We start from the raw sequence: 25,916 nt of genomic DNA, 5'->3' as shown, positions 1-25,916 counted from the left end.
AGGAGCAGCTTCCTACCAGCACCGTGTACTGATTGATCCATTGCCTCTTCTCTTTTTCCAGATGCACCATCCTATACAGATGAAACCAGCTGATAGTGAGAAGAACAATGGTGAGTCAGTTCTTGCTCATCAGAATGTAGAACACCATCGTCTTGTTTCAGGAGAGACTACGTCTATCTGGTGCGCACGATGGGCACATCTTTGCCATTTGACCCCTCATGTCTTTTCAGCCAGTGTTACAGACACCTGGTCAGCCCTCAACAATGGCTGAGATACTGAACCAGACGCATAACATTTTTTATGTTTTAAGACTGCAGAAAGATTGATTCGTTCTGGGGGTGATAATATAGGAAATAAGGCTTGGTTATTTTATAAACAAACTTCATTAAAATGAACGAAAAGAAAACAATATTTAAACGTTTTCTTCAGCTGGAACACTAACTGATTATATGCAGTTCCTTCACCTTAAGACACTAGTTCCCAGTAGACAATGCTGTAACTGAACATACAGCTCTCATGGCACTATTGCAGGGAGTCAAAGGCAATACTTGCATTTGCGAAGCAACTTTCTAGTAGGGACATTTGTTCTTGCTCATCAGAATGTAGGACACCTTTTCCAATGCCTGCTTTGGTGCCAACTTTCATGTCCTCGCTGCTCAGTGCTCAGCCTTTGTAACTGTTCAAAAGAACAATAATTGCTACTCACTCACTTGTTCGCTCTCTCTAAGCTCTGCCCACCCCCTCAAGCAAAGGTTCTCCCTCTGAGGTGGCCAGACTTGAACCTATTCTTGTTATCTTGGCTGATTGCCCACTCCTGTTTGTACAAAAGAACAGATAAATAGGTCATCAAACTTGTGATGGGCTGATGGCTCGTCAAGCAATGTTGTCCCGAATGACAATGGACCTTGAGTGGATCATGCTAGCTGATTCAGGACATCCTGTGCATTCCCACTAACGAGGTTAAGTCTGAATGGGACAAGGTAACTCAGGTTGTGGATGCATCCCTGTGACTCTGCTGCTAGCAGTCTTTTCCTTCAGTCTGATTAACCCCTAAGTTGCCTACTGCAACTTGGACTCCATTTCTGGACCCAAGTTTGAAATATCCCCTCTCGTGACACCAGCCAAAGAGATGGTGTCTAATCTGTGACGTTCTTTGTTTAATGTTTGTTAACACTTGGATAGCAAACCTTAGCAGAAGAGAATTCAAGACTTTTGTCAGCCCTTTCTGTGTAGCAGCATTTCCTCATTTCTATTCTGAACGATCTGGTTCTAAGCTTTGGACTCTGCTTCGTCGTCGTAGCCCAGTGAAAGTTGATTCACTCCACCGGCCCGCTCTCTTCAGCTCAATATCTTAAAAACCCTCCCCACATGTGTTCTATTTTCCAGTGAATAAAGCCCTGGTATGTGGCATTGGGGTGGTTAGTTGGCGGCACAGTGACAGTGGTTCGCACTGCTGCCTTACAGCACCAGGTACCCTGCTTCAATTCTGGTCACGGGTGACTGTCTGCGTGGAATTTGCACGTTCTCCCAGTTTCTGCGTGGATTTTCTCCGGGCGCTCTGGTTTCCTCCCACAGTCTAAAGATTGAGGGGTGGCTGAGGTGGATTGGGCGTGCTACATTGTCCCTTGGTGTCCAAAGATGTGCAAGTTAGGTTGGGTCACAGGAATCGGGGGTGGTGGGGGGGGGGGGGGGGGGGGGGGGGGGGGGGGGGAGGAGGAGAGGAGAGGAGAGGAGAGGAGAGAGAGAGAGAGGGGGGGGGGGGGAAGAGGAGAGAGGAGGGGGGGAGGAGAGAGGAGGAGAGTGGGTCTTTGAGGGGTGCTCTTTTGGAGGGTCGGTGCAGACTCGGTGTGCTGAATAGCCTCCTGCACTGTAGGTATTCTGTGTACATGACTCCTTACATAACTGACTGCCGTTAAAATTATGCCCTTGTTTAATTGCAGCTGTGGAAGACAGAAAGCTCTTTGTGGGGATGATTTCAAAAAAATGTAATGAAAATGATGCCCGTGTCATGTTTTCACCGTTTGGACAGATAGAAGAATGTCGAATATTACGGGGTCCAGATGGACTGAGTCGAGGTAAGTAGAAGCTACATTACAGAGCAGCAGGGATGTGGGAATGAGTCGAGGTGAGTGAGTGATATTACAGAGCTGATGGTTTGCGGGATTGTCGTGGTAGAAGGAGTGCGTGTGTCTGAGGGTGATGCACATGTGACTGAGGGGGCTCACGTACATCTGTGTCTGAAGGTGTAGTGTGTGCATTTATCTCGAGTGAGTACGTGCGTCTGTGTTTCTGAGGGTGTGCACAGATGTCTCTGTGGGCATGGTTCACCTATTTGTGCGTGTGAGCACATGCACCTGTATATACAGGCATGTCACATGCCTGTGCGGGCACCCAGTCATACGTGTATCTCTGCGGGCCCACGCCAGTCTGAGAGTGTGTGTGTGCGTGTGTGCACGTACGTGTTTCTGAGGGTGTACCTCTGTGCATGTCTGTGATGGTGTGTTTGTGTGCGTGTCTGTGAGGATGCGTTTGTGTCTGTGAGGATGCGTTTGTGTCTGTGAGGATGCGTTTGTGTCTGTGAGGATGCGTTTGTGTCTGTGAGGATGCGTTTGTGTCTGTGAGGATGCGTTTGTGTCTGTGAGGATGCGTTTGTGTCTGTGAGGGTGTGTGTCTGTGAGGGTGTGTGTCTGTGAGGGTGTGTGTCTGTGAGGGTGTGTGTCTGTGAGGGTGTGTGTGTCTGTGAGGGTGTGTGTGTCTGAGGGTGTGTGTGTCTGAGGGTGTGTGTGTCTGAGGGTGTGTGTGTCTGTGAGGGTGTGTGTGTCTGTGAGGGTGTGTGTGTCTGTGAGGGTGTGTGTGTCTGTGAGGGTGTGTGTGTCTGTGAGGGTGTGTGTGTCTGTGAGGGTGTGTGTGTCTGTGAGGGTGTGTGTGTCTGTGAGGGTGTGTGTGTCTGTGAGGGTGCTGTGTGTCTGTGAGGGTGTGTGTGTCTGTGAGGGTGTGTGTGTCTGTGAGGGTGTGTGTGTCTGTGAGGGTGTGTGTGTCTGTGAGGGTGTGTGTGTCTGTGAGGGTGTGTGTGTCTGTGAGGGTGTGTGTGTCTGTGAGGGTGTGTGTGTCTGTGAGGGTGTGTGTCTGTGAGGGTGTGTGTCTGTGAGGGTGTGTGTGTCTGTGAGGAGTGTGTGTGTCTGTGAGGGTGTGTGTGTCTGTGAGGGTGTGTGTGTCTGTGAGGGTGTGTGTGCCTGTGAGGGTGTGTGCGCCTGTGAGGGTGTGTGTGCCTGTGAGGGTGTGTGTGCCTGTGAGGGTGTGTGTGCCTGTGAGGGTGTGTGTGTCTGTGAGGGTGTGTGTGTCTGTGAGGGTGTGTGTGTCTGTGAGGGTGTGTGTGTCTGTGTCTGTGAGGGTGTGTGTGTGTGTGAGGGTGTGTGTGTCTGTGAGGGTGTGTGTGTCTGTGTCTGTGAGGGTGTGTGTGTGTGTGTGAGGGTGTGTGTGTGTTTGTGTGTGTCTGATGGGTGTGTAGGTGGGCGTATCTGGGGGTGGGCATGTCTGTGCATGTCTGAGGAGCAGGGTGTGTTTGTGAGGGTGGGTGTATCTGAGGGTGAGAATGTGGGTGTGTCTGTGTGAGGGGGCGGGTCTGAGATGGGGGTGTCTGCGAGGGTATGTTTTTGTGCGTGTATGCGTGTCTGAAGATGTGTTTGTGGGTGTGTCTGGGGGGTGTGTGTTCGTGTGTGCATGTCTGAGGGTGTGTTTTTGTGCGTGTCTGAGCTGTTTGTGCGATCTGTGAGGGTGCATGAGAATGCGTGTGCGTCTTCAGGTTGTGTTTGTGTGCACATGCGTGTCTGAGGGTGGGTTTGTGTGTGTCTGAGGATGTGTGCGTGTGTCTGAGGATGTGTGCGTGTGTCTGAGGATGTGTGCGTGTGTCTGAGGATGTGTGCGTGTGTCTGAGGATGTGTGCGTGTGTCTGAGGATGTGTGCGTGTGTCTGAGGATGTGTGCGTGTGTCTGAGGATGTGTGCGTGTGTCTGAGGATGTGTGCGTGTGTCTGAGGATGTGTGCGTGTGTCTGAGGATGTGTGCGTGTGTCTGAGGATGTGCGTGTGTCTGAGGAGTGCGTGTGTCTGAGGGTGTGTGTGTCTGAGGGTGTGTGTGTCTGAGGAGTGGCGTGTGTCTGAGGAGTGCGTGTGTCTGAGGAGTGCGTGTGTCTGAGGAGGTGCGTGTGTCTGAGGAGTGGCGTGTGTCTGAGGAGTGCGTGTGTCTGAGGAGGTGCGTGTGTCTGAGGAGTGGCGTGTGTCTGAGGAGGTGCGTGTGTCTGAGGAGTGCGTGTGTCTGAGGAGTGCGTGTGTCTGAGGAGTGGCGTGTGTCTGAGGAGTGCGTGTGTCTGAGGAGTGCGTGTGTCTGAGGAGTGCGTGTGTCTGAGGAGTGCGTGTGTCTGAGGAGTGCGTGTGTCTGAGGAGTGCGTGTGTCTGAGGAGTGCGTGTGTCTGAGGAGTGCGTGTGTCTGAGGAGTGCGTGTGTCTGAGGAGTGCGTGTGTCTGAGGAGTGCGTGTGTCTGAGGAGTGCGTGTGTCTGAGGAGTGCGTGTGTCTGAGGAGTGCGTGTGTCTGAGGAGTGCGTGTGTCTGAGGAGTGCGTGTGTCTGAGGAGTGCGTGTGTCTGAGGAGTGCGTGTGTCTGAGGAGTGCGTGTGTCTGAGGAGTGCGTGTGTCTGAGGCGTGCGTGTGTCTGAGGCGTGCGTGTGTCTGAGGCGTGCGTGTGTCTGAGGCGTGCGTGTGTCTGAGGCGTGCGTGTGTCTGAGGCGTGCGTGTGTCTGAGGCGTGCGTGTGTCTGAGGCGTGCGTGTGTCTGAGGAGTGCGTGTGTCTGAGGAGTGCGTGTGTCTGAGGAGTGCGTGTGTCTGAGGAGTGCGTGTGTCTGAGGAGTGCGTGTGTCTGAGGAGTGCGTGTGTCTGAGGGGTGCGTGTGTCTGAGGGGTGCGTGTGTCTGAGGGTGCGTGTGTCTGAGGGGTGCGTGTGTCTGAGGGGTGCGTGTGTCTGAGGGGTGCGTGTGTCTGAGGGGTGCGTGTGTCTGAGGGGTGCGTGTGTCTGAGGGGTGCGTGTGTCTGAGGGGTGCGTGTGTCTGAGGGGTGCGTGTGTCTGAGGGGTGCGTGTGTCTGAGGGGTGCGTGTGTCTGAGGGGTGCGTGTGTCTGAGGGTGCGTGTGTCTGAGGGGTGCGCGTGTCTGAGGGGTGCGCGTGTCTGAGGGGTGCGCGTGTCTGAGGGGTGCGCGTGTCTGAGGGGTGCGCGTGTCTGAGGGGTGCGCGTGTCTGAGGGGTGCGCGTGTCTGAGGTGTGCGCGTGTCTGAGGTGTGCGCGTGTCTGAGGTGTGCGCGTGCCTGAGGTGCGCGTGTGTGTCTGAGGTGCGCGTGTGTGTCTGAGGTGCGCGTGTGTGGCTGAGGTGCGCGTGTGTGTCTGAGGTGCGCGTGTGTGTCTGAGGTGCGCGTGTGTGTCTGAGGTGCGCGTGTGTGTCTGAGGTGCGCGTGTGTGTCTGAGGTGCGCGTGTGTGTCTGAGGTGCGCGAGTGTGTCTGAGGTGCGCGTTTGTGTGTCTGAGGTGCGTGCGTGTGTCTGGGGGGTGTGGGTGTGTGTGTGTCTGAGGGGTCTGTGTGTGTCTGTGTGTCTGAGGTGTGTGAGTGTCAGGCGTGTGAGTGTGTGTGCGTCTTCAGGTAGTTTGTGTGCACATGCGTGTTTGAGGTTGGGTTTGTGTGTGTCTGAAGAGTGTGTGTGTCTGAAGAGTGTGTGTCTGAAGAGTGTGTGTGTCTGAAGAGTGTGTGTGTCTGAAGAGTGTGTGTGTCTGAAGAGTGTGTGTGTCTGAAGAGTGTGTGTGTGTCTGAAGAGTGTGTGTGTGTCTGAAGAGTGTGTGTGTCTGAAGAGTGTGTGTGTGTGAAGAGTGTGTGTGTGTGAAGAGTGTGTGTGTGTCTGAAGAGTGTGTGTGTGTCTGAAGAGTGTGTGTGTGTCTGAAGAGTGTGTGTGTGTCTGAAGAGTGTGTGTGTGTCTGAAGAGTGTGTGTGTGTCGGAAGAGTGTGTGTGTGTCGGAAGAGTCTGTGTGTGTGTGTCGGAGGTGTCTGTGTGTGTGTGTCGGAGGTAGACACCTCGTGTCTACAGACGTGTGTGTGTCGGGTGTCTGTGTGTGTGTCGGAGGTGTCTGTGTGTTCGGAGGTGTGCGTGTGTGTGTCTGGGGTGCGTGTGTGTGTCTGGGGTGCATGTGTGTCTGGGGGGGGTGTGTGTGTGTCTGTGTCTCTGAAGTGTGAGTGCGTGTGTGTGTGCGTCTTCAGGTTGTTTGTGTGGACATGCGTGTTTGAGGGTGGGTTTGTGTGTGTTTGAAGTGTGCGTGTGTTTCGGAGGTGTGTGTGTGTGTGTCGGGTGTGTGTCGGAGGTGCCTGTGTGTGTGTGTCGGAGGTGCCTGTGTGTGTGTGTCGGAGGTGCCTGTGTGTGTGTGTCGGAGGTGCCTGTGTGTGTGTGTCGGAGGTGCCTGTGTGTGTGTGTGTCGGAGGTGCCTGTGTGTGTGTGTGTCGGAGGTGCCTGTGTGTGTGTGTGTGTGTCGGAGGTGCCTGTGTGTGTGTGTGTGTCGGAGGTGCCTGTGTGTGTGTGTCGGAGGTGCGTGTGTGTGTCGGAGGTGCCTGTGTGTGTGTGTGTGTCGGAGGTGCCTGTGTGTGTGTGTGTCGGAGGTGCCTGTGTGTGTGTGTGTCGGAGGTGCCTGTGTGTGTGTCGGAGGTGCCTGTGTGTGTGTGTGTCGGAGGTGCCTGTGTGTGTGTGTGTCGGAGGTGCCTGTGTGTGTGTGTGTGTCGGAGGTGCCTGTGTGTGTGTGTGTGTGTCGGAGGTGCCTGTGTGTGTGTGTGTGTGTGTGTCGGAGGTGCCTGTGTGTGTGTGTGTCGGAGGTGCCTGTGTGTGTGTGTGTCGGAGGTGCCTGTGTGTGTGTGTGTCGGAGGTGCCTGTGTGTGTGTGTCGGAGGTGCCTGTGTGTGTGTGTCGGAGGTGCCTGTGTGTGTGTGTCGGAGGTGCCTGTGTGTGTGTGTGTCGGAGGTGCCTTTGTGTGTGTGTGTCGGAGGTGCCTTTGTGTGTGTGTGTCGGAGGTGCCTGTGTGTGTGTGTGTCGGAGGTGCCTGTGTGTGTGTGTGTCGGAGGTGCCTGTGTGTGTGTGTGTGTCGGAGGTGCCTGTGTGTGTGTGTGTGTGTGTCGGAGGTGCCTGTGTGTGTGTGTGTCGGAGGTGCCTGTGTGTGTGTGTGTCGGAGGTGCCTGTGTGTGTGTGTGTCGGAGGTGCCTGTGTGTGTGTCGGAGGTGCCTGTGTGTGTGTCGGAGGTGCCTGTGTGTGTCGGAGGTGCCTGTGTGTGTGTGTGTGTGTCGGAGGTGCCTGTGTGTGTGTGTGTCGGAGGTGCCTGTGTGTGTGTGTGTCGGAGGTGCCTGTGTGTGTGTCGGAGGTGCCTGTGTGTGTCGGAGGTGCCTGTGTGTGTGTCGGAGGTGCCTGTGTGTGTGTCGGAGGTGCCTGTGTGTGTGTGTGTGTCGGAGGTGCCTGTGTGTGTGTGTGTGTCGGAGGTGCCTGTGTGTGTGTGTGTGTGTCGGAGGTGCCTGTGTGTATGTCTGTCGGAGGTGCCTGTGTGTGTGTGTGTCGGAGGTGCCTGTGTGTGCGTGTGTCGGAGGTGCCTGTGTGTGCGTGTGTCGGAGGTGCCTGTGTGCGTGTGTCGGAGGTGCCTGTGTGTGCGTGTGTCGGAGGTGCCTGTGTGTGCGTGTGTCGGAGGTGCCTGTGTGTGCGTGTGTCGGAGGTGCCTGTGTGTGCGTGTGTCGGAGGTGCCTGTGTGTGCGTGTGTCGGAGGTGCCTGTGTGTGCGTGTGTCGGAGGTGCCTGTGTGTGCGTGTGTCGGAGGTGCCTGTGTGTGCGTGTGTCGGAGGTGCCTGTGTGTGCGTGTGTCGGAGGTGCCTGTGTGTGTGTGTGTCGGAGGTGCCTGTGTGTGCGTGTGTCGGAGGTGCCTGTGTGTGCGTGTGTCGGAGGTGCCTGTGTGTGCGTGTGTCGGAGGTGCCTGTGTGTGCGTGTGTCGGAGGTGCCTGTGTGTGCGTGTGTCGGAGGTGCCTGTGTGTGCGTGTGTCGGAGGTGCCTGTGTGTGTGTGTGTCGGAGGTGCCTGTGTGTGCGTGTGTCGGAGGTGCCTGTGTGTGCGTGTGTCGGAGGTGCCTGTGTGTGCGTGTGTCGGAGGTGCCTGTGTGTGCGTGTGTCGGAGGTGCCTGTGTGTGCGTGTGTCGGAGGTGCCTGTGTGTCCGTGTGTCGGAGGTGCCTGTGTGTGTGTGTCGGAGGTGTGTGTGTGTCGGAGGTGTGTGTGTGTGTGTCGGAGGTGTGCGTGTGTCGGAGGTGTCTGTGTGTGTGTGTCGGAGGTGTCTGTGTGTGTGTCGGAGCTATGTGGTTGTGTGTGTATCTGAGGGGTGTGTGTGTGTCTGTCTGAGGGTTTATGTGTGTGTGTGAGGGGTGTGTGGGGGCGCGTGTCTGAGGGGTGTGTGTGGGCGCGTGTCTGAGGGGTGTGTGTGGGCGCGTGTCTGAGAGGGTGTGTGTGGGCGCGTGTCTGAGGGGGGTGTGTGGGCGCGTGTCTGAGGGGGTGTGTGTGGGCGCGTGTCTGAGGGGGTGTGTGTGGGCGCGTGTCTGATGGGGGTGTGTGGGCGCGTGTCTGAGGGGGTGTGTGTGGGCGCGTGTCTGAGGGGGTGTGTGTGGGCGCGTGTCTGAGGGGGTGTGTGTGGGCGCGTGTCTGATGGGGGTGTGTGGGCGCGTGTCTGAGGGGGGTGTGTGGGCGCGTGTCTGATGGGGGTGTGTGGGCGCGTGTCTGAGGGGGTGTGTGTGGGCGCGTGTCTGAGGGGGTGTGTGGGCGCGTGTCTGAGGGGGGTGTGTGGGCGCGTGTCTGAGGGGGTGTGTGTGGGCGCGTGTCTGAGGGGGTGTGTGGGCGCGTGTCTGATGGGGGTGTGTGGGCGCGTGTCTGAGGGGGTGTGTGTGGGCGCGTGTCTGAGGGGGTGTGTGGGCGCGTGTCTGAGGGGTGTGTGGGCGCGTGTCTGAGGGGGTGTGTGGGCGCGTGTCTGAGGGGGTGTGTGGGCGCGGAGAATTGCCCGGGGCCGGCGTCAATCCCGCCCCCGTCGTGTCCCAAATTCTCCGTCCCCACGAGATTTGGCGGGAATTGCGCCGCGCCGGTCGGCGAGCCCCCCCCGCAGCGATTCTCCAGAACTCGATGGGACAAAATCCCGCGGCTGACAGGCCTCTCCCGCCGGCGTAGTTTAAACCACCAACCTGACCAGCGGGATTGGCGACGCTGGCGGGCTCCGGGGTCCTGGAGGGTGGATGGGGGGGGCGATCTGACCCCATGGAGGGGGGGGGGGGCCTGTGCCGATCGGTGGGCGGGCCTGTGCCATGGGTGCACTCTTTTTCTTCCGGCCCCGCCATGGCCTTCACCATGGCGGAGGCGGAAGAGACCCCCTCCCCTGCACATGTGCCGGTATGATGTCAGCAGCCGCTGACGCTCCGGCGCATGCGCGGACTTATGCCGGCCGGCGAAGTCCTTTCGGCCCCGGCTGGCTTGGCGCCAAAGGCCGTTCACGCCAGCCGGCGGAGTGGAAACCTCTCCGGCGCGGGCCTTGCCCCTCAATGTGAGGGCTTGGCCCCTAAAGGTGCGAAGAATTCCGCACCTTTGGGGCGGCCCAACGCCAGAGTGGTTCACGCCACTCCAACACGCCGGGACCCCCCGCCCCACCGGGTAGGGAAGAATCCCGGCCCTGGTTTTTAAATATGTCCGACTGATTTGTCCTTCCCTTGCAGGATTGTCTTGTGCACAATGTTTTTCACATATTCTGCCCTCCTTCATTAATCTGTGATCACTCTCTGCCTCATCCCCAACTTTTACTCCCACAGTCACATTACATTTTAATTTTTAATTTCTGTAGTTTTATCCTTCCCTCCACTCCCTCTGCACACTTGCTAGTTTAAAGTCCTTGTGACCACCCTACCACCCTATTTATCCTTTTCGCTCCAACACTGATCCTGGATCGGCTCAGGTGGAGACCATCCAAACGGTACAGATCCCTCTAGTCCCAATATTAATGCCAGTGCCCCATAAAATGGAATCCCTCTTTCCCGCGCCACTCCTTTAGCCACCTGTTTACTTCCCTAATTTCCTCATTCCTAAATCAATTTGCATGTGGCTTGCGTAGTAATCCAGAGATTATAACCCTTGAGGACCTGGTCTTAATTTTGTTCCCAGTTCCTGATGTTCCCAAACACGTCCTCTTTCCTCTTGCCTATGTTGTTCGTCCCAACATGGACCAGAACAACTAGATCCGCCCTCTCCTACTCCAATATCCTTGCCGGTTAGAGATGTCCATCATCCTTACAGCGGGCAGGCAACATACAATGTGGCACTCTCGGCCCTGCTTACAAAGGATGCTGTCTGTCCCCCTAATTATAGATTTGTCTGGAGAGAGTTAATTGGATCTTTCTGGAGAGAATTAGCTGGATCCCTTCACTGTGCTGTCAGAATCAAAACCGGAAACCAAACTCAAACCTTGGATTCCGAAAAGTATTTTAGTGGGATCAGAACCAATCACCACGTTTACCAGGGAGAGTGCAGCTTTTTGGGCCAATTCATTGGCCACCAGCCAATCAAATCAAACTGTGTCCCAACACACACCTCGGTTTGGTGCCGGCAAGTCTACAGCTTCTGTTTAAACCAGCACAGCCTTTCGGAATCTTCCTGCTTGAAATTAAAAATTGCTTGACGAAAAGTCACACGGGTGGTACGGTAGCGCAGTGGTTAGCACTGCTGCCTGCGGCGCTGAGGAACCGGGTTCAATCCCGGCCCTGGGTCACTGTCTGTGTGGCATTTGCACATTCGCCCTGTCTCTGTGTGGATTTCACCCCCACAACCCAAACCATGGGCAGCATGGTAGCATAGTGGTTAGCATAAATGCTTCACAGCTCCAGGGTCCCAGGTTCGATTCCCGGTTGGGTCACTGTCTGTGCGGAGTCTGCACGTCCTCCCCATGTGTGCGTGGGTTTCCTCCGGGTGCTCCGGTTTCCTCCCACAGTCCAAAGATGTGCGGGTTAGGTGGATTGGCCATGCTAAATTGCCCGTAGTGTCCTAAAATGTAAGGTTAAGGGGGGGGGGGTTGTTGGGTTACGGGTATAGGGTGGATACGTGGGTTTGAGTAGGGTGATCATTGCTCGGCACAGCATTGAGGGCCGAAGGGCCTGTTCTGTGCTGTACTGTTCTAAGTTCTAAGATGTGAAGGTTATATGGATTGGCCATGCTAAATTGCCCCTTAATTGGGGGAAAAAAATTATTGAATACTCTAAATTTATGAAAAAAAGAATTCAAGTCACATGTTCATTTATCATCCATTGATCAAAAATGTAACGGCAAAAATAAAAGAAAGGGGAAATAAGGGAGTAAACAGGAAGGAGCCGTCCAATATAATGTGGGAAAATGTGAAGTTGTTTACTTTGACAGAAAGAATAAAGGAACTGAATATTATTTAAATAGAGAACGACTGCAGAGAACTGCAGCACAGAGGGATTTCGGGGTCCTCTTGCATAAATCACCAAGAGAGCATGCAAGCTCAGCAGGGAATTGGGAAGGCAAATGGAACGTTGGCCTTTTATTTCAAAGGGAATGGAGTATAAACATAGGGAAGCCTTGCTAAAACTATACAGGGCACTAGTTAGACCACACCTAGGATACTGTGAATAGGTCTGGTCCCATTATCTAAGGAACAATATACTGATATTGGAGGAAGTCCAGAGAAAATTCACTCATTTGATCCTGAAAAAGGGAGGGATTTTCTTAGCAGGAGAGTTTTAGTTGTTTGGACTCATTGGAGTTTAGGGGCATGAGAGGCAACCTTATTGACACATAAAGGATTTTCAGGGGGCATGACAGGGCAGATGTTTGTGTGTCTTGTTGAACCCTCTTCCATACTGCCCTATCGTCTCTTCCACAGGTTGCGCATTTATAACGTTTGCAACACGCTCAATGGCACAGAATGCAATCAAGACCATGCACCAGTCACAGACAATGGAGGTGAGTCCTGTTCGAGAATACCAGTCACACAGCTCATGAGGCCATTCAGGCCATCATGTCTGTGCCAGCTGTTTCAATGTGCTAGACCATAACCACTGCCTGCTCCTCATGGCTCTGCCATGTTTGCCCTGTCAAGTATTTAACCAATATCTTTTTGGAAGTTACTACCGAATGTGTTGCCTCCAACCTTTCAGGCAGTGCATTCTGCATCACGGCTACTCGCTGCTGTGAAAGAAAATCACCTCACCTTCTTCATTTATTCGATTGAAAATAATTTGGAACACCTCTAGAATCTTCTCAGCTCGGAGGAGAGCAATTCCAGCTTCTCCACATGACTGAAGTTCTGTATCCTTGGGGCCATTGAAGTAAATTTCTTCTGAACATTCTCCAAGGCTTTGTTCAAAACTGAGCACAGAACTCCAGCTAAGGTTTATCTCGAGTTGTGGGAAGGTGGAATACTTTTGTATTCTTTGCAACTATTGATAAAGCCAAAGATCCGATAAATTTTGTTAATTGTGTTCTTGGCTTATTTTACCCCCAGAAAAGGTTCATGTACATTTATCCCCAGGCTCTTTGGTCCTCAACCCTCATTAACATTGGAGCAAATTTACTCGCCTCATGGTTGTCATCATAATCCGTAAATACTCACTTTTGGGTTTGATTGTACCTGCGCATGAAACCAGTTGTTGTACTGAAGTGAGTAAACAGTCTGCCTCAATGTTTGTTATGTTTTGAGCTGCCCTTGTCAGGTTCTGTGCACTCCAGTTTCCCTCGCTCCATCTGACAACTGCCCTGGCCCGCAACTGCTCCAGTTGTGGAAGCTCCCTTGTGCCTCTCACCTGCCACGCAAACTGTATTTCACATCTGCTTCCCCCCACGCACATTGTGCAGGCTCCTCACCAAGTGCGCACTGCCTGAATACTGCTTGAATATTGCTTGACACCCCTTCCACCAGCTGCCCCGATCCTGCCACCAGCTTCTCCCCAACAACCCCCCCCCCCCCCCCCCCCAAAAACTCATTCTCTGACCCTCACGCTCTCTCTCTGACCCCGCCCACCCCGATCTCCTGCCCGCACCCTGGCCCTCTTCCCCTCGTCCCTCTGCCAGCTTCCCCCACCGCCCCTGCTGCCCCTGGACCCCCGCTTGCTGCCCCTGTGGACCCCCGCCCGCTGCCCCTGGACCCCCGCGCCGCTCCCCTGGACCCCCGGCTCCCGCTGCCCCTGGGACCCCCGCCCGCTGCCCCTGGACCCCCGCCCCGCTGCCCCGGACCCCCGCGCCCGCTGTCCGCCTGGACCCCCGCGCCGCGTGCCCCTGGAACCCCCGCCCGCTGCCCCTGGACCCCCCCCCGCTGCCCCTGGACCCCCAGCCCGCTGCCCCCTGGACCCCCGCGGCCCGCTGCCCCTGGACCCCACGCCCGCTGCCCCTGGACCCCCGCACCCCGCTGCCCACTGGACCCCCGCCCTGCTGCCCCTGGACCCCCGCCCGCTGCCCCTGGACCCCCCGCCCGCTGCCCCTGGACCCCCGCCCGCTGCCCCTGGACCCCCGCCCGCTGCCCCTGGACCCCCGCCCGCTGCCCCTGGACCCCCGCCCGCTGCCCCTGGACCCCCGCCCGCTGCCCCTGGACCCCCCGCCCGCTGCCCCTGGACCCCCGCCCCGCTGCCCCTGGACCCCCGCCCGCTGCCCCTGGACCCCGCCCGCTGCCCCTGGACCCCCGCCCGCTGCCCCTGGACCCCCGCCCGCTGCCCCTGGACCCCGCCCGCTGCCCCTGGACCCCCGCCCGCTGCCCCTGGACCCCCGCCCGCTGCCCCTGGACCCCCGCCCGCTGCCCCTGGACCCCCGCCCGCTGCCCCTGGACCCCGCCCGCTGCCCCTGGACCCCCGCCCGCTGCCCCTGGACCCCCGCCCGCTGCCCCTGGACCCCCGCCCGCTGCCCCTGGACCCCCGCCCGCTGCCCCTGGACCCCCGCCCGCTGCCCCTGGACCCCCGCCCGCTGCCCCTGGACCCCCGCCCGCTGCCCTGGACCCCCGCCCGCTGCCCCTGGACCCCCGCCCGCTGCCCCTGGACCCCCGCCCGCTGCCCCTGGACCCCCGCCCCGCTGCCCCTGGACCCCCGCCCGCTGCCCCTGGACCCCCGCCCGCTGCCCCTGGACCCCCGCCCGCTGCCCCTGGACCCGCTGCCCCTGGACCCCCGCCCGCTGCCCCTGGACCCCCGCCCGCTGCCCCTGGACCCCCGCCCGCTGCCCCTGGACGCCCGCTGCCCCTGGACCCCCGCCCGCTGCCCCTGGACCCCCGCCCGCTGCCCCTGGACCCGCTGCCCCCGGACCGCTGCCCCCGGACCGCTGCCCCCGGACCCGCTGCCCCCGGACCGCTGCCCCTGGACCCCCGCCCGCTGCCCCTGGACCCCCGCCCGCTGCCCCTGACCCCCGCCCACGCCTGCACCCTTGTTGCTGCCCCCGTCCCCTCTTCTGTTCTCGGCATCTCTCTCTCTCTCTCTTTCTGTGCTCGCCTGCCCCACCACCCCCTCAGGCCTCCGTTCCCAACCCCTTGACCGACTCTGATTGCTTTCTCCTGAACAGGGCTGTTCTTCCCCGATTGTTGTGAAGTTTGCTGACACACAGAGGGATAAAGAGCAAAAACGAATTGCTCAGCAGCTCCAACAGCAGATGCAGCAGCTTAATGCAGCCACCATGTGGGGTAACCTGGCAGGGCTGAACACACTTGGACCCCAATATCTAGCTGTGAGTATTGGGGAGGTCACAGAGTGCGAATGGGCCATTTATCATTTTCATATTCGGGAGGAGAATTGTGGGACAGTAATATTACTTCTGAGCTGCTGTTGAGATGGGAATGTTCCAGTGTCTTCTCCATGTGTGTTCCTGTGTGCACACCATTTTCCTGACTGACCTGCCTGGATCCACCTTCACCGAATACACTCACCCCACTAGCCACGCAGATGTTGTCGTCTCTGCCCCCTCCCCCTCCCCCCAGATCCAAGGGCACTTGCCCACTGATCCCAGCTAAGAACAAACAAAGAACAGGAACAGGCCCACCAAGCCTGCACGGATCACGATGCCTGTTTAAACCATCACTTTCGGGGTCCGTATCCCTCTATTCCCATCCTATTGATGTATTTGTCAAGATGCCCCTTAAATGTCACTATCGTTCCTGCTTCCACCACCTCCTCCGGCAGTGAGTTCCAGGCACCCACTACCCTCTTTGCAAAAAATTTCCCTCACACACCTGGTGTAAACTGTGTCCCTTGTACCTTGAACCTATGTTCCCAAGGAATTGATTTTTCCACCCTGGGTAAAAACGTCTGACTATTCACTCTGTCCAAGCCCCATCATTTTGTGAGGCGTGAAATCCACGCAGACACGGGGAGAATATGCAAACTCCACTTGAACAGTGACCCGGGTCCTCAGTGCTGTAGGCAGCGGTGCTAACCACTGTGCCACCGTGCTGTAATTTCCTGGATTATCCTTGCTTCCCTTCTTAAACAAAAGGAACAACTTTGGCTAATCTCCAGTCCTCTGCGACCTCACCTGTAGCCAATGAGGATACAAAAAAATACTGTCAAGTCCCCAGAAATTTCCTCCCTTGCCTCCCTCAGTATTCTGGGGTACATACAGGATGTTTTATAAGGCGCCAAACACCACCACCTTTTTTGATGTCGACATGACCTCGACTATCTGCACCCCCTTCTCTAGACTCATCATCCACCAAGTCCTTCTCTTTGATGAAGTACTCATTTAATACTCTTTCATTTAGAACATATAACATTACAGCGCAATACAGGCCCTTCGGCCCTCAATGTTGCGCCGACCTGTGAAACCACTCTAAAGCCCATCTACACTATTCCCCTATCATCCATATGTTTATTCAATGACCATTTGAATACCCTTAGTGTTGGCGAGTCCACTACTGTTGCAGGCAGGGTATTCCACGCCTTTACTAATCTCTGAGTAAAGAACCTACCTCTGACATCTGTCCTATATCTATCTCCCCTCAATTTAAAGCTATGTCCCCTAGTGCTGGATATCACCATCCGAGGAAAAAGGCTCTCACTGTCCACCCTATCTAATCCTCAGATCATCTTGTATGCCTCAATTAAGTCACCTCTTAACCACCTTCTCTCTAACGAAAACAGCCTCAAGTCATTTCCTCTGTCTCCACACATAGATTCCCTCCTCTGTCGTTGAGTCGGCCAACCCTCTCCCTGCCTGCCCTCTTGATCTTTATACAAGTATAAAAAGCCTTGGGATTCTCCTTAATCCTGTTTGCCAATGACTTTTCATGACCCACTTTAGCCCTCCTGACTCCTTGCTTAAGTTTCTTCCTACTTTCTTTATATTCCGCAAGGGCTTCATCATTCTCCGCCTTCTAGCCCTTGCGAATGCTTCCTTTTTGTTTTTGACTAGGCTCAAGATCCCTCATTATCCAAAGTTCCCAAAACTTGCAATACTTATCTTTCATCCTCACAGGAACATGTCGGCCCTAAATTCTTATCAACTGATGTTTGAAAGAATCCTACATGTCAGATGTTGATTTACCCTCAAACAGCTGCCCGCAATCTAAATTCTTCTGTTCCTGCCTAATGTTGTTATAATTAGCCTGAACCCAATTTAGCACCTTCACCCGAGGACCACTCTTATCTTTACCCGCAAGTACCTTAAAACTTACTGAATTATGGTCACTGTTCCTGAAATGCTCCCCTATTCAAATTTCGACCACCTGGCTGGGCTCGTTCCTCAATACCAGGTCCAGTACAGTCCCTTCCCTAGTTGGACTATCTACACATTGTTTCAAGAAGCCCTCCTGGATTCTCCTTACAAACTCTGCCCATCCAAGCCCCAAGCACTAAGTGAGTTCCAGTCGATACAGGGGAAGTTAAAATCACCCACCACAATAACCATGTTGTTTCCAAAATCTGTCCACATATGAGCTCCTCTATCCCCGTTGGCTATTTTCTATTTTCTAAATGGGGAAATGCTTTGGAAATCCAAAGCACAAAGTCACTTGGGATTCCTTGTTCAAGATTCTCTTAAGGTTAATGTGCAGATTCAGTCGGCAGTTAGAAAGGCAAATGCAATGTTAACATTCATGTCGAGAGTGCTGGAATGTAGGACCAGAGATATACTTCTGCGGTTGTATAAGGCTCTGGTCAGACCCCATTTGGAATATTGTGAGCAGCTTTGGGCCCCGTATCTAAGGAAGGATGTGCTGGTCTTGGAAAAGATCCAGAGGAGGTTCACAACAATGATTCCTGGAATGAACAGTTTGTTGTATGAGGAACGGTTGATGACTCTGGGTCTGTACTCGTTGAAGATTAGAAGGATTGGGGAGGGTGGATCTTATTGAAACTTACAGGTTACTGCGAGGGCCTGGATAGAGTGGATGTGGAGAGGAAGTTTCCACTTGTAGGAAAAATTAGAACCAGAGAATACAATCTCAGACTAAAAGGACGATCCTTTAAAACAGAGATAAGGAGGAATTTCACCAGCCGGAAGGTGGTGCATCTGTGGAACTCTTTGCCGCAGAAGGCCATGGAAGCCAAATCACTAGAGTGTCTTTAAGAAAGAGACAGATAGGTTATTGATTAATAATGGGATCTGGGGTTATGGGGATGAGAAAAATATCAGGTTGAATGGCTGAGTAAACTCGATGGGCCGAGTGGTCTAATTCTGCTCCTAGGTCTTATGGCTGTTTTATAATCTTTACTGTCACAAGTAGGTTTACATTAACACTGCAATGACGTTACTGTGAAAAGCCCCTTGTCGCCACATTCCAGCGCCTGTTCGGGTACACTGAGGGAGAATTCAGAATGTCCAATTTACCTAACAGCACGTCTTTCAAACGTTTGGGAGGAAACGCACCTAGAGGAAACCCACACAGACACGGCGAGAACATGCAGACTCCGCACAGACAATGACCCAAGCCGGGAATCAAACCCGGGACCCTGGCGCTGTGAAGCAACAGTGCTAACCACTGTGCTGTCGTGCTGCCCGTACTGTAGTAAACGCCCAACATTGTGACTGCACCCTTCCTATTCCTGAGTTCTGCCCCTATTGCCTTGCTCCATGAGCCCTCCGAGGTGTCCTCCTGCAGTACAGCTGTGATATTGTCTTTAATCAGTCATCCCCCACTCTTTTACATCCCCTTCTATCCCATCTGAAGCATCTAAATCCTGGAATGTTTAACTCTCAATCCTGTCCTTCCCTCAACCAAGTCTCTGTAATAGCAGCAACATAGTTCCAAGTACTCCAAGCTCTTCACTTCTCGCATTGAAACAAATGAAACAAAGACCACCAGTCCCCATGTGTTCAGTAACATCTCCTTGCCTGCTCCTCTTCTCGGTCTTACTGGCCTTATTCACTTGGTCCCCCTCAGTTATTTCCCCTCTTGACCCACTGCCCCAGTTCCCACTCCTGTGTGACACTAACAAACTTTGTGGCCAGGATACTTATGCCCCTCCAATTTAGATGCAACCCGTCCTTCTTGTACAGGTCCCACCTGCCCCGGAAGAGATTCTAATGATCCAGAAATCTGAAACCCTCCCTCCTACACCAGCTGTTTAGCCACGTGTTTAGCTGCATTATGCTCTTATTTATAGTCTCACTGGCACTTGGCCCAGGGAGTAATCCTGAGATTACAACCTGATTTTTAATTTACTAACCCAACTCCTTGAACTCCCCTTGCAGGACTATGGCACCCTTCCTGACTATGCCTTTAGTACCAATGTGTACCATGACCACTGGCTGTTCATCCTCCCCCTTTAGAATGCCTCGTTCAGAGACATCCTGGACCCTAGCACCAGGGAAGCAACATGGAGTCTCTTCCATGTCTACAGAAGTGCCTAAGTGTGCCACCTGACTATAGAATCCCCAATAACTATTGCTCTTCTATGCTTTGTCCCTCCCTGCTGAACAACAGAGCAAGCTGTGGTTCCACTGCTCTGACTGCTGCTGTTGTTGTCCCCTGACAGTCCACCCCCCCAAACAGTATCCAAAACGGTATACTTCGTAGCAAGGGGGACAGCCACAGGGGATTCCTGCACCCACTGTCTGCTCCTCCCTGCGGTCATCCGTCTATCTGCCTGCACCTTGAGTGTGAACACATCTCTAAAACTCCTGACTATGGCATTTCCCCCCCCTGCAAGCACCCAAGCGCATCCAACCAATCTATACGGTCTGTGAGGAGCTGCTATTGGGTACATTTCCTGCTGTTGTTGTTGTGTGGAAGCTTCATCAACCTTCCGCATCTCACTGGTGATGCACATTATCCCTCTAACTGACATTTCTAGCACTAATTAATGAATTGATTTTTTAAATTATTTTCAAATTTAGTGAAGACTCCTTACAGCCAATCCGGTCACAAGTTTCCTGTGACATCACTTTCAGGTTGTTTTTCACTTGAGGTACTCATCTCTCTGGTACCCCACCCTCTGAGACTGCACCCTGGAATTTGGCCACGAATCTCTGCTCTCCCCGTGCTCTCTTATTTTGTTCCTGCACTCTTTTACCCTTGTCTCCGACACTCTTGTTGCGTTCTGAGGGCAGACTCCAGCATCGCACTGCCCCCCCCCCCTCCGTCCGACCGCCGCCACCTCCATATGTCTGCTGTTCCGATTCCCTTCGGCGCCCTTGCCCTGACTGATGATCACGCTGTACCTCGCTTTTCTGATTCTTGCATGCTTTTGCTCCTCGTACACCATCTTCGGAAGCATGTGAGCAGTGGCTGTTAATGGCCTGGATTAGCGGTGTGCAGATATGAGTTCAAAACCTTGCCACAGTAACTGTGGAATTTCTGTTCAGCTCGAAACTGGAATAAAAAGCCACTCTTGTTATAACTAGCTGATTGTTGTAAAATACATTTTGTTCACGGGGGTCCATCATGAAAGAAAATCTGCCATCCCCTTAGCAGGTCTGGCCTACATGTGAATCCCGACTCGCAGCAATCCAATTGACTCAAAATGCCCCCTGAGATGGCCTCCTGGGAAATCACTCAGTTAAGGGGATGGGCAACAAATGCTGATCTTGCCAGTGACGTCCACATCTGTTGAATTTATTAAGATGACTTGTTTTAGTGTGTTCTCCCTCTCTCTCGCTCTCTCTCTCTTCCCCTCTCTCTCGCTCCCTCTTACCATTCTTTCGCTCTTTTTCTCCTTCCTGTTTTCTCTTTCTCTCGCTCACTTTTTAAAATGTTTTTCCATTTGCTTGCTCGCTGTACCGTTCTTCCAGACGTCCTCATTATCTCCCTCTCTGCCTGTGTATAGATGAGTAGACATAAATGTTACTGCTTTGACTTGTTTGTGTGCCATAAGATTGAGTTAACAAATTAAAGATGGTGCATTTCAGAATTGTGCCATGCTAACTGTTTCTGTAAAGTGTTCCCATGCTGACCCTTGTAACCATTACATATTTTATAAACTGTAAACTGCCAAGGAAATCAGTCTTCAAACCTCAACTGTGCCAATGAAGTGTCTGAGGTGTTTGAATTAAGCCCTGTCTGTCACTGACCTCCTCTCTGTCTCCAGTGCGTTGCTCTTTCTCTCTCTCGTTCCCTGATATTCCGGGCACTGCTGACACACTCTGTTTTTGTTTTGGTGTAATGTCTAGCTTTATTTGCAGCTCCTACAGCAGACAGCGTCCACTGGGAACCTCAATGCACTGAGCAACCTGCACCCCATGGCTGGTGAGTACCTTTGTCCTGTCCATTCTCAGCCCTAACTCATTCACAACTTCCAATCAAAACACAGACCAACAACAACATTCCATCGAACGTAGGCCGACCTGCAGGTGCCGTTGAAAGCAGGCCGGCCTGTCGAGCGCCGGCCAGCTATCGAGGCTTTCCAAATGCAAGCCAATCTGACATTTCAAATCCAGGTCAGTAGACATTTCTTCCAAATGCAAGCCAACCTGATGATCTAGTCAACTGCAGGCCAAGACAGTCCTATAAAACGCAGGCCAACCCAGCCATTCCAAACACAGGCCACCCAGATAATCCTACTGAAGGCAAGCCAACCCGGCAGTCATGTCATGTGAATTGCAGTCCAACCACACATTGCAAATGGAGGCCAACCAGATAATTCTATGAAATGCGTGCCAATCAGCAATCCAAAATGCAGACCAACTAGACAGTCCAGTCAAGCAGGGGTGAAACTTATGATCCAGTCAAATGCAAACCAACCAGTCATTCCAAATGCTGGCCGACGTATCAAATACAGAACGACCAGGTAGTCTTATCAATCGGATGCCAACCACATTACAAACACAGGCCAACCAGGCAGTTCTGTGAAACACAGAATGACCAGGCAGTTGTATGAAACGCAGGCCAACTAGGCAGTTGTGTGAAACACAGGCCGACCAGGAGGTTGCATGAAACACAGGCTGACCAGGCAGTTTTGTGAAATGCAGGCTGGCCAGACAGCTCTATGAAATGCAGGCCAACCAGGCAAGCCCAAAAAAGCATAACTGGTGGCATGTCTGCAGCTTCTCCTCTGCTGGGAAAGATTTGGGGTTTAAATTGTGGAACCTGGGGACAGAAAGACAAAATTATTTCCTCGAAAATTCAGCATCTGATTCACATTGGACCCTAGAGTGGCGTGCACTACCAAATACAAATGGTCTTTATGGTGCATGAATACAGCATCTCCTTCCCTTCCAGGTCTCAATGCCATGCAATTACAGAACCTTGCTGCTTTGGCTGCAGCTGCAAGTGCAGCTCAAAACACAGCGCCCGGCACCAACGCATTGACCGCAGGCAACAGTCCCCTGAGTGCACTGACCTGTTCAGGTAAGGTCATCAACCCAGTAATCAGGGCCGCAGTTCCTGAGTGAATTAACCAGTTCATGAATGGGCAGTCTGGTCCTTGTACTGTCAGCTAATGGGAATCATTTTTTCTTTGTCTTATCTGACATAATATGTCATAATCTTTTCCACACTATGAAATTTCTTGTCAATCTCCTTTGCTCCAAGGAGAACCAGCTTCCCCAACCCATGTGGCTAAAATGCTCCATCCTTATAACCATTCTATAAATTTACTCTCCGTGCTTAAAGGGTCCTTACATCCTTCGCCTGTCCACTTTTGTGACAATGCTACTATGTTTGTCCCCTTGAATCAAACTTCTTTTCCAGACTCTTTCACTACTACAAGTAGCACCTGTATCTTCCCCAGGCCAATTTCCTCACAGATTTCATATTTCTCCAGTTTCCCCTTGAGCTCCCAAACAAAGGCCCGATGTTAACATGAGTGTGAGACAATTCGTGGCCGTCTGCCATTGCTGCCGCCTCCCTTATCTTAGAAACTTTACGATCTTCTAGGTGGGACCTTATTCCCAAAGAGGCAGAAATTTTAAATTATTTTGTCAGAATCACCTCTTTAAATTTTTCGAAGTCTTGTTTAACCTTCATCTGTCAAGCACCATTTTATTTTCTCTGACAAATTCCAGAAAGTCTAACTTTGTTTCCTAAATTTTGAATTATCTGTCAGCCTCGAGAACTAACTTATCGGCACAACAGCAGTTTTCACTGTATCATAGTCACCAGACTATCTGAAAAAGATGAGCGCACTCAGAATCTTAGAATTTAGAGTGCAGAGGTAAACCACCGCTTGGAAGAGCACCCGACAGAAGCCCCCACCTCCACCCTATCCCTGTAACCCAGTAACCCCACCTCACCTTTATGGACGATAAGTGCCAATCCACCTAACCTGCACATCTTTGGACTGTGGGAGGCAACCGTAGCACCCAGAGAAAACCCACAGACGGGGGGGGAAAATGTGAAACTCTAGACAGACAGTCACCCGAGGCCAAGAATTGAACCCTGAAGCTGTGAGGCAGCAGTGCTAACCACTGTGCCACCGTGCTGCCCTTAGAAGGCGAACACCATCTTCCCAGAGAATCATTGAATCATAACTCCTCCAAACTTCCATCTAAAATAGTCCAATTCTCTCAAATGACACAAAATACATTTCAACTCTTCCTTGGTGTATTTAGGTACGAGCGAAAATTCCTTGTAAAATCAAAGCTCTGAATTAATTCTGAGTAAATCTCTCAAGTTTTACTGCCACCCTCTGCTCGCATAATTGAATCTTTACTCTAACCGGTTCAAATTTTCTTGCTCCCTTTTCTCTCTAAAATTCAACATTTTGCTTTTACAATTCAAGTTTTGAACTTACTTTTTCTTTCTCGCATTTTAGGTTATTTCATTAACAAGTCTGACTAACTCAGCATGGGTGTCATCAGGATCACCCTTTTCCTCAAGATTTGAGTACTGAGCCATTCTGCAACAGCTCCTACTTTCACGACAGCCCCTAATTTCTCTGCCACAGCTTTCAATTAATCTTGATATGTTGCAAGTCTCCCCTTTCCAAAATCACGTTGGCATAAAAAATGTTCATGTTGACTTTTCGTTGAGCATAGTAAGAGAAAATGTGAAATCTTGTTTAACTGTGACAAATTCTAGTGCAGCAGTTAGGCAGCTTCTGGATACTATTCAGCATGAATCTCCAATTTGTTAAAATCCCTGTAGCAATCAATGACTTGTGTAAAAAAAGAAGAAATTAATTTCCCAGCAACTGATATAACCAAAGGACAAGATTCCACTTTTTAAGCTTTTACTGTAACAAACAAGCTAAAACGATGGGTCAACCAATTAATTAACCGACAACTAATGCATCAAACTAAAGAAAAGGTACTTCTGCATTAGCTAATACAATTCAGGGCGGCACGGCGGCGCAATGGTTAGCACAAGGTGCCAAGGACCCGGGTTTGATCCTGGCCCCGGGCACTGTCCTTGTGGAATTTTCTCACACTCCCCAAGTCTGCGTGGGTCTCACCCCCACAATCCAATGATGTGCAAGTTAAGTGGATTTACCACGCTAAATTGCCCCTTAATTGGGAAAAAAAAGAATTGGGTATTCTAAATTTGTTTTGGGGGGGGGAACGAATACAATTGAAATATTTATTTCCCGACCTCTTTGTCGTGTGATATGCAGCACTACAGGAACAGTCCCACAGTCACTCCAGGAGGTTAGGGTTAGCATACCAGGTTAAAATCTCCCGTGTACTTCGACAAAATGTTCCACTCAGCCTGAGTTTTCCCTGACAATATAATCACCAGCAAGGTGTACGTTGGTGTCTCTCCATTCCTCAAACCTCCAGGAACCCCGTCCTGTTTCATTTCTTTCGAACAGAAACCAAAATCTCTACAACATCCTGTTTGCTTGTTAACAAAAAAAAAGTCCACAGCTGTAACTCAAACAGCAGCTGCCCGTTTTAGAACATAGAACATAGAACAGTACAGCACAGAACAGGCCCTTCGGCCCTCGATGTTGTGCCGAGCAATGATCACTCTACTCAAAGCCACGTATCCACCCTATACCCGTAACCCAACAACCCCCCCCTTAACCTTACTTTTTAGGACACTACGGGCAATTTAGCATGGCCAATCCACCGAACCCGCACATCTTTGGACTGTGGGAGGAAACCGGAGCACCCGGAGGAAACCCACGCACACACGGGGAGGACGTGCAGACTCCTCACAGACAGTGACCCAGCCGGGAATGGAACCTGGGACCCTGGAGCTGTGAAGCATTTATGCTAACCACCTTTCTGTGAAATATTGTGAAAAGTTGTTAAAACTGCCACTGCACCCAAATGGTTTTCAGTTTGTGTATCTCACCCCATGACAACCAGATCATGCGGGCAGGTCTCTGAGCTGAAGTGTTCATCTGGAATTCTGTGTTTTACTTCGACCTGAGGATACATTTCAAAATATGACTGCCTTGTAAATCTCAACCGTCACGATGGTACCACCTTTGAAATCCTTGCAAAGGAGCCCAAATGTCTCCGCATTGGCCACTTATCTGCTTCATTTGGGAAGACACATTTTCCAGCTAAAGATATACAAAGTTAGTAGTGACTGTTTAGTCAAATGCCATGACAAACTATTTCAACCTTTATGGCACTCAGGAATGCTCCTCAGAAGTTCAAAAATAATTAAATTGTTTACCTCGACTCATTGCTGGAAAAATCCGAGCAGTGGCTTTATTCAAAATATTGTTAAAATAAATCCTGAGACAGTCAGTGTGTGAGACATACAACTGACAATTTTATAGTTGGAGAACCTGTAAGTCATTTGGTGATAGACAACATGAATACTGCTGAAAAAACACATTTAGTTGAGGTTTTTGTCTTACACTCATCAGGATAGTCGCATTGGTTTTATAAACATTGGCAATCTTGCAATTATCCTGATGAGTGCAAGACTGAAAACTTTGACAACTTGTCTTTTTTCACTAATAGAAATGTACATAGCAGGATTGTAGAGCTCTGTTGATCTAACTAAAGGTTTTGGCTTTGTTAACAGAGAAGGCCTCATGGAAATCCTCTCCATGTCGCAATGTCCAGACATTTCAACTCAAGGGATGGGACTGGGGAGAATTCCATCTCCGTTCCCAGAGCAAATGATGTTACAGAAGGTTGTGTCCTGACATCATTACTCTTCACTGTTCATTTTGGTACTATGCTTCTTGTAAGCTTTCAGTAACCTTAGTCTGAGTCGAGATCCGATTAGTGAACAAAAAGCAGTTCTTCATTTGAAAACTACAAGCTACAAGAAAGAAGCTGAAAGAACTTGTTTGCATGTTTCTTTGTGATTGTGCTCTTGTTCGCCAGTGATATCCTGACAAGATAATATATAAACAATCACGGACCGTCTTGCAACAACGTCTGCAATTTGGTATGTCCATCAACTTTTCAAACCAGCCCCAGGTCAAAATCATCCCTTTCGGTGATCATATACTTACTTAGAGAGCATCCAATGTAGCGAAGTCCATAACAATTTTTAAAAATTATTTCATTGGATGTGGGC

At 52.0% G+C, this 25,916-nt stretch overlaps 1 protein-coding gene across 7 annotated transcripts in view; it reads left to right on the top strand.

Annotated features, from left to right (window-relative positions):
- The window catches only part of celf1 (cugbp, Elav-like family member 1), a 215,979-nt gene that overhangs the window by 138,189 nt on the left and 51,874 nt on the right, over positions 1-25,916 (top strand). For 4 of the 7 annotated variants that reach the window (XM_038807236.1, XM_038807234.1, XM_038807232.1 and 1 more), the window contains 6 exons: positions 62-110; positions 1,941-2,075; positions 11,967-12,046; positions 14,621-14,782; positions 20,660-20,735; positions 21,708-21,836. In XM_038807236.1, the coding sequence (XP_038663164.1) occupies positions 62-110; positions 1,941-2,075; positions 11,967-12,046; positions 14,621-14,782; positions 20,660-20,735; positions 21,708-21,836 (631 nt within the window). The remainder of the gene's footprint in view (positions 1-61; positions 111-1,940; positions 2,076-11,966; positions 12,047-14,620; positions 14,783-20,659; positions 20,736-21,707; positions 21,837-25,916) is intronic. The other 3 variants (XM_038807235.1, XM_038807237.1, XM_038807238.1) reach the window with 3 other exon arrangements.

Source organism: Scyliorhinus canicula, chromosome 9 (assembly GCF_902713615.1).
Source record: "Scyliorhinus canicula chromosome 9, sScyCan1.1, whole genome shotgun sequence".
NCBI lineage: Eukaryota > Metazoa > Chordata > Chondrichthyes > Carcharhiniformes > Scyliorhinidae > Scyliorhinus > Scyliorhinus canicula.
This window is presented reverse-complemented; position numbering and strand designations above follow the sequence as displayed.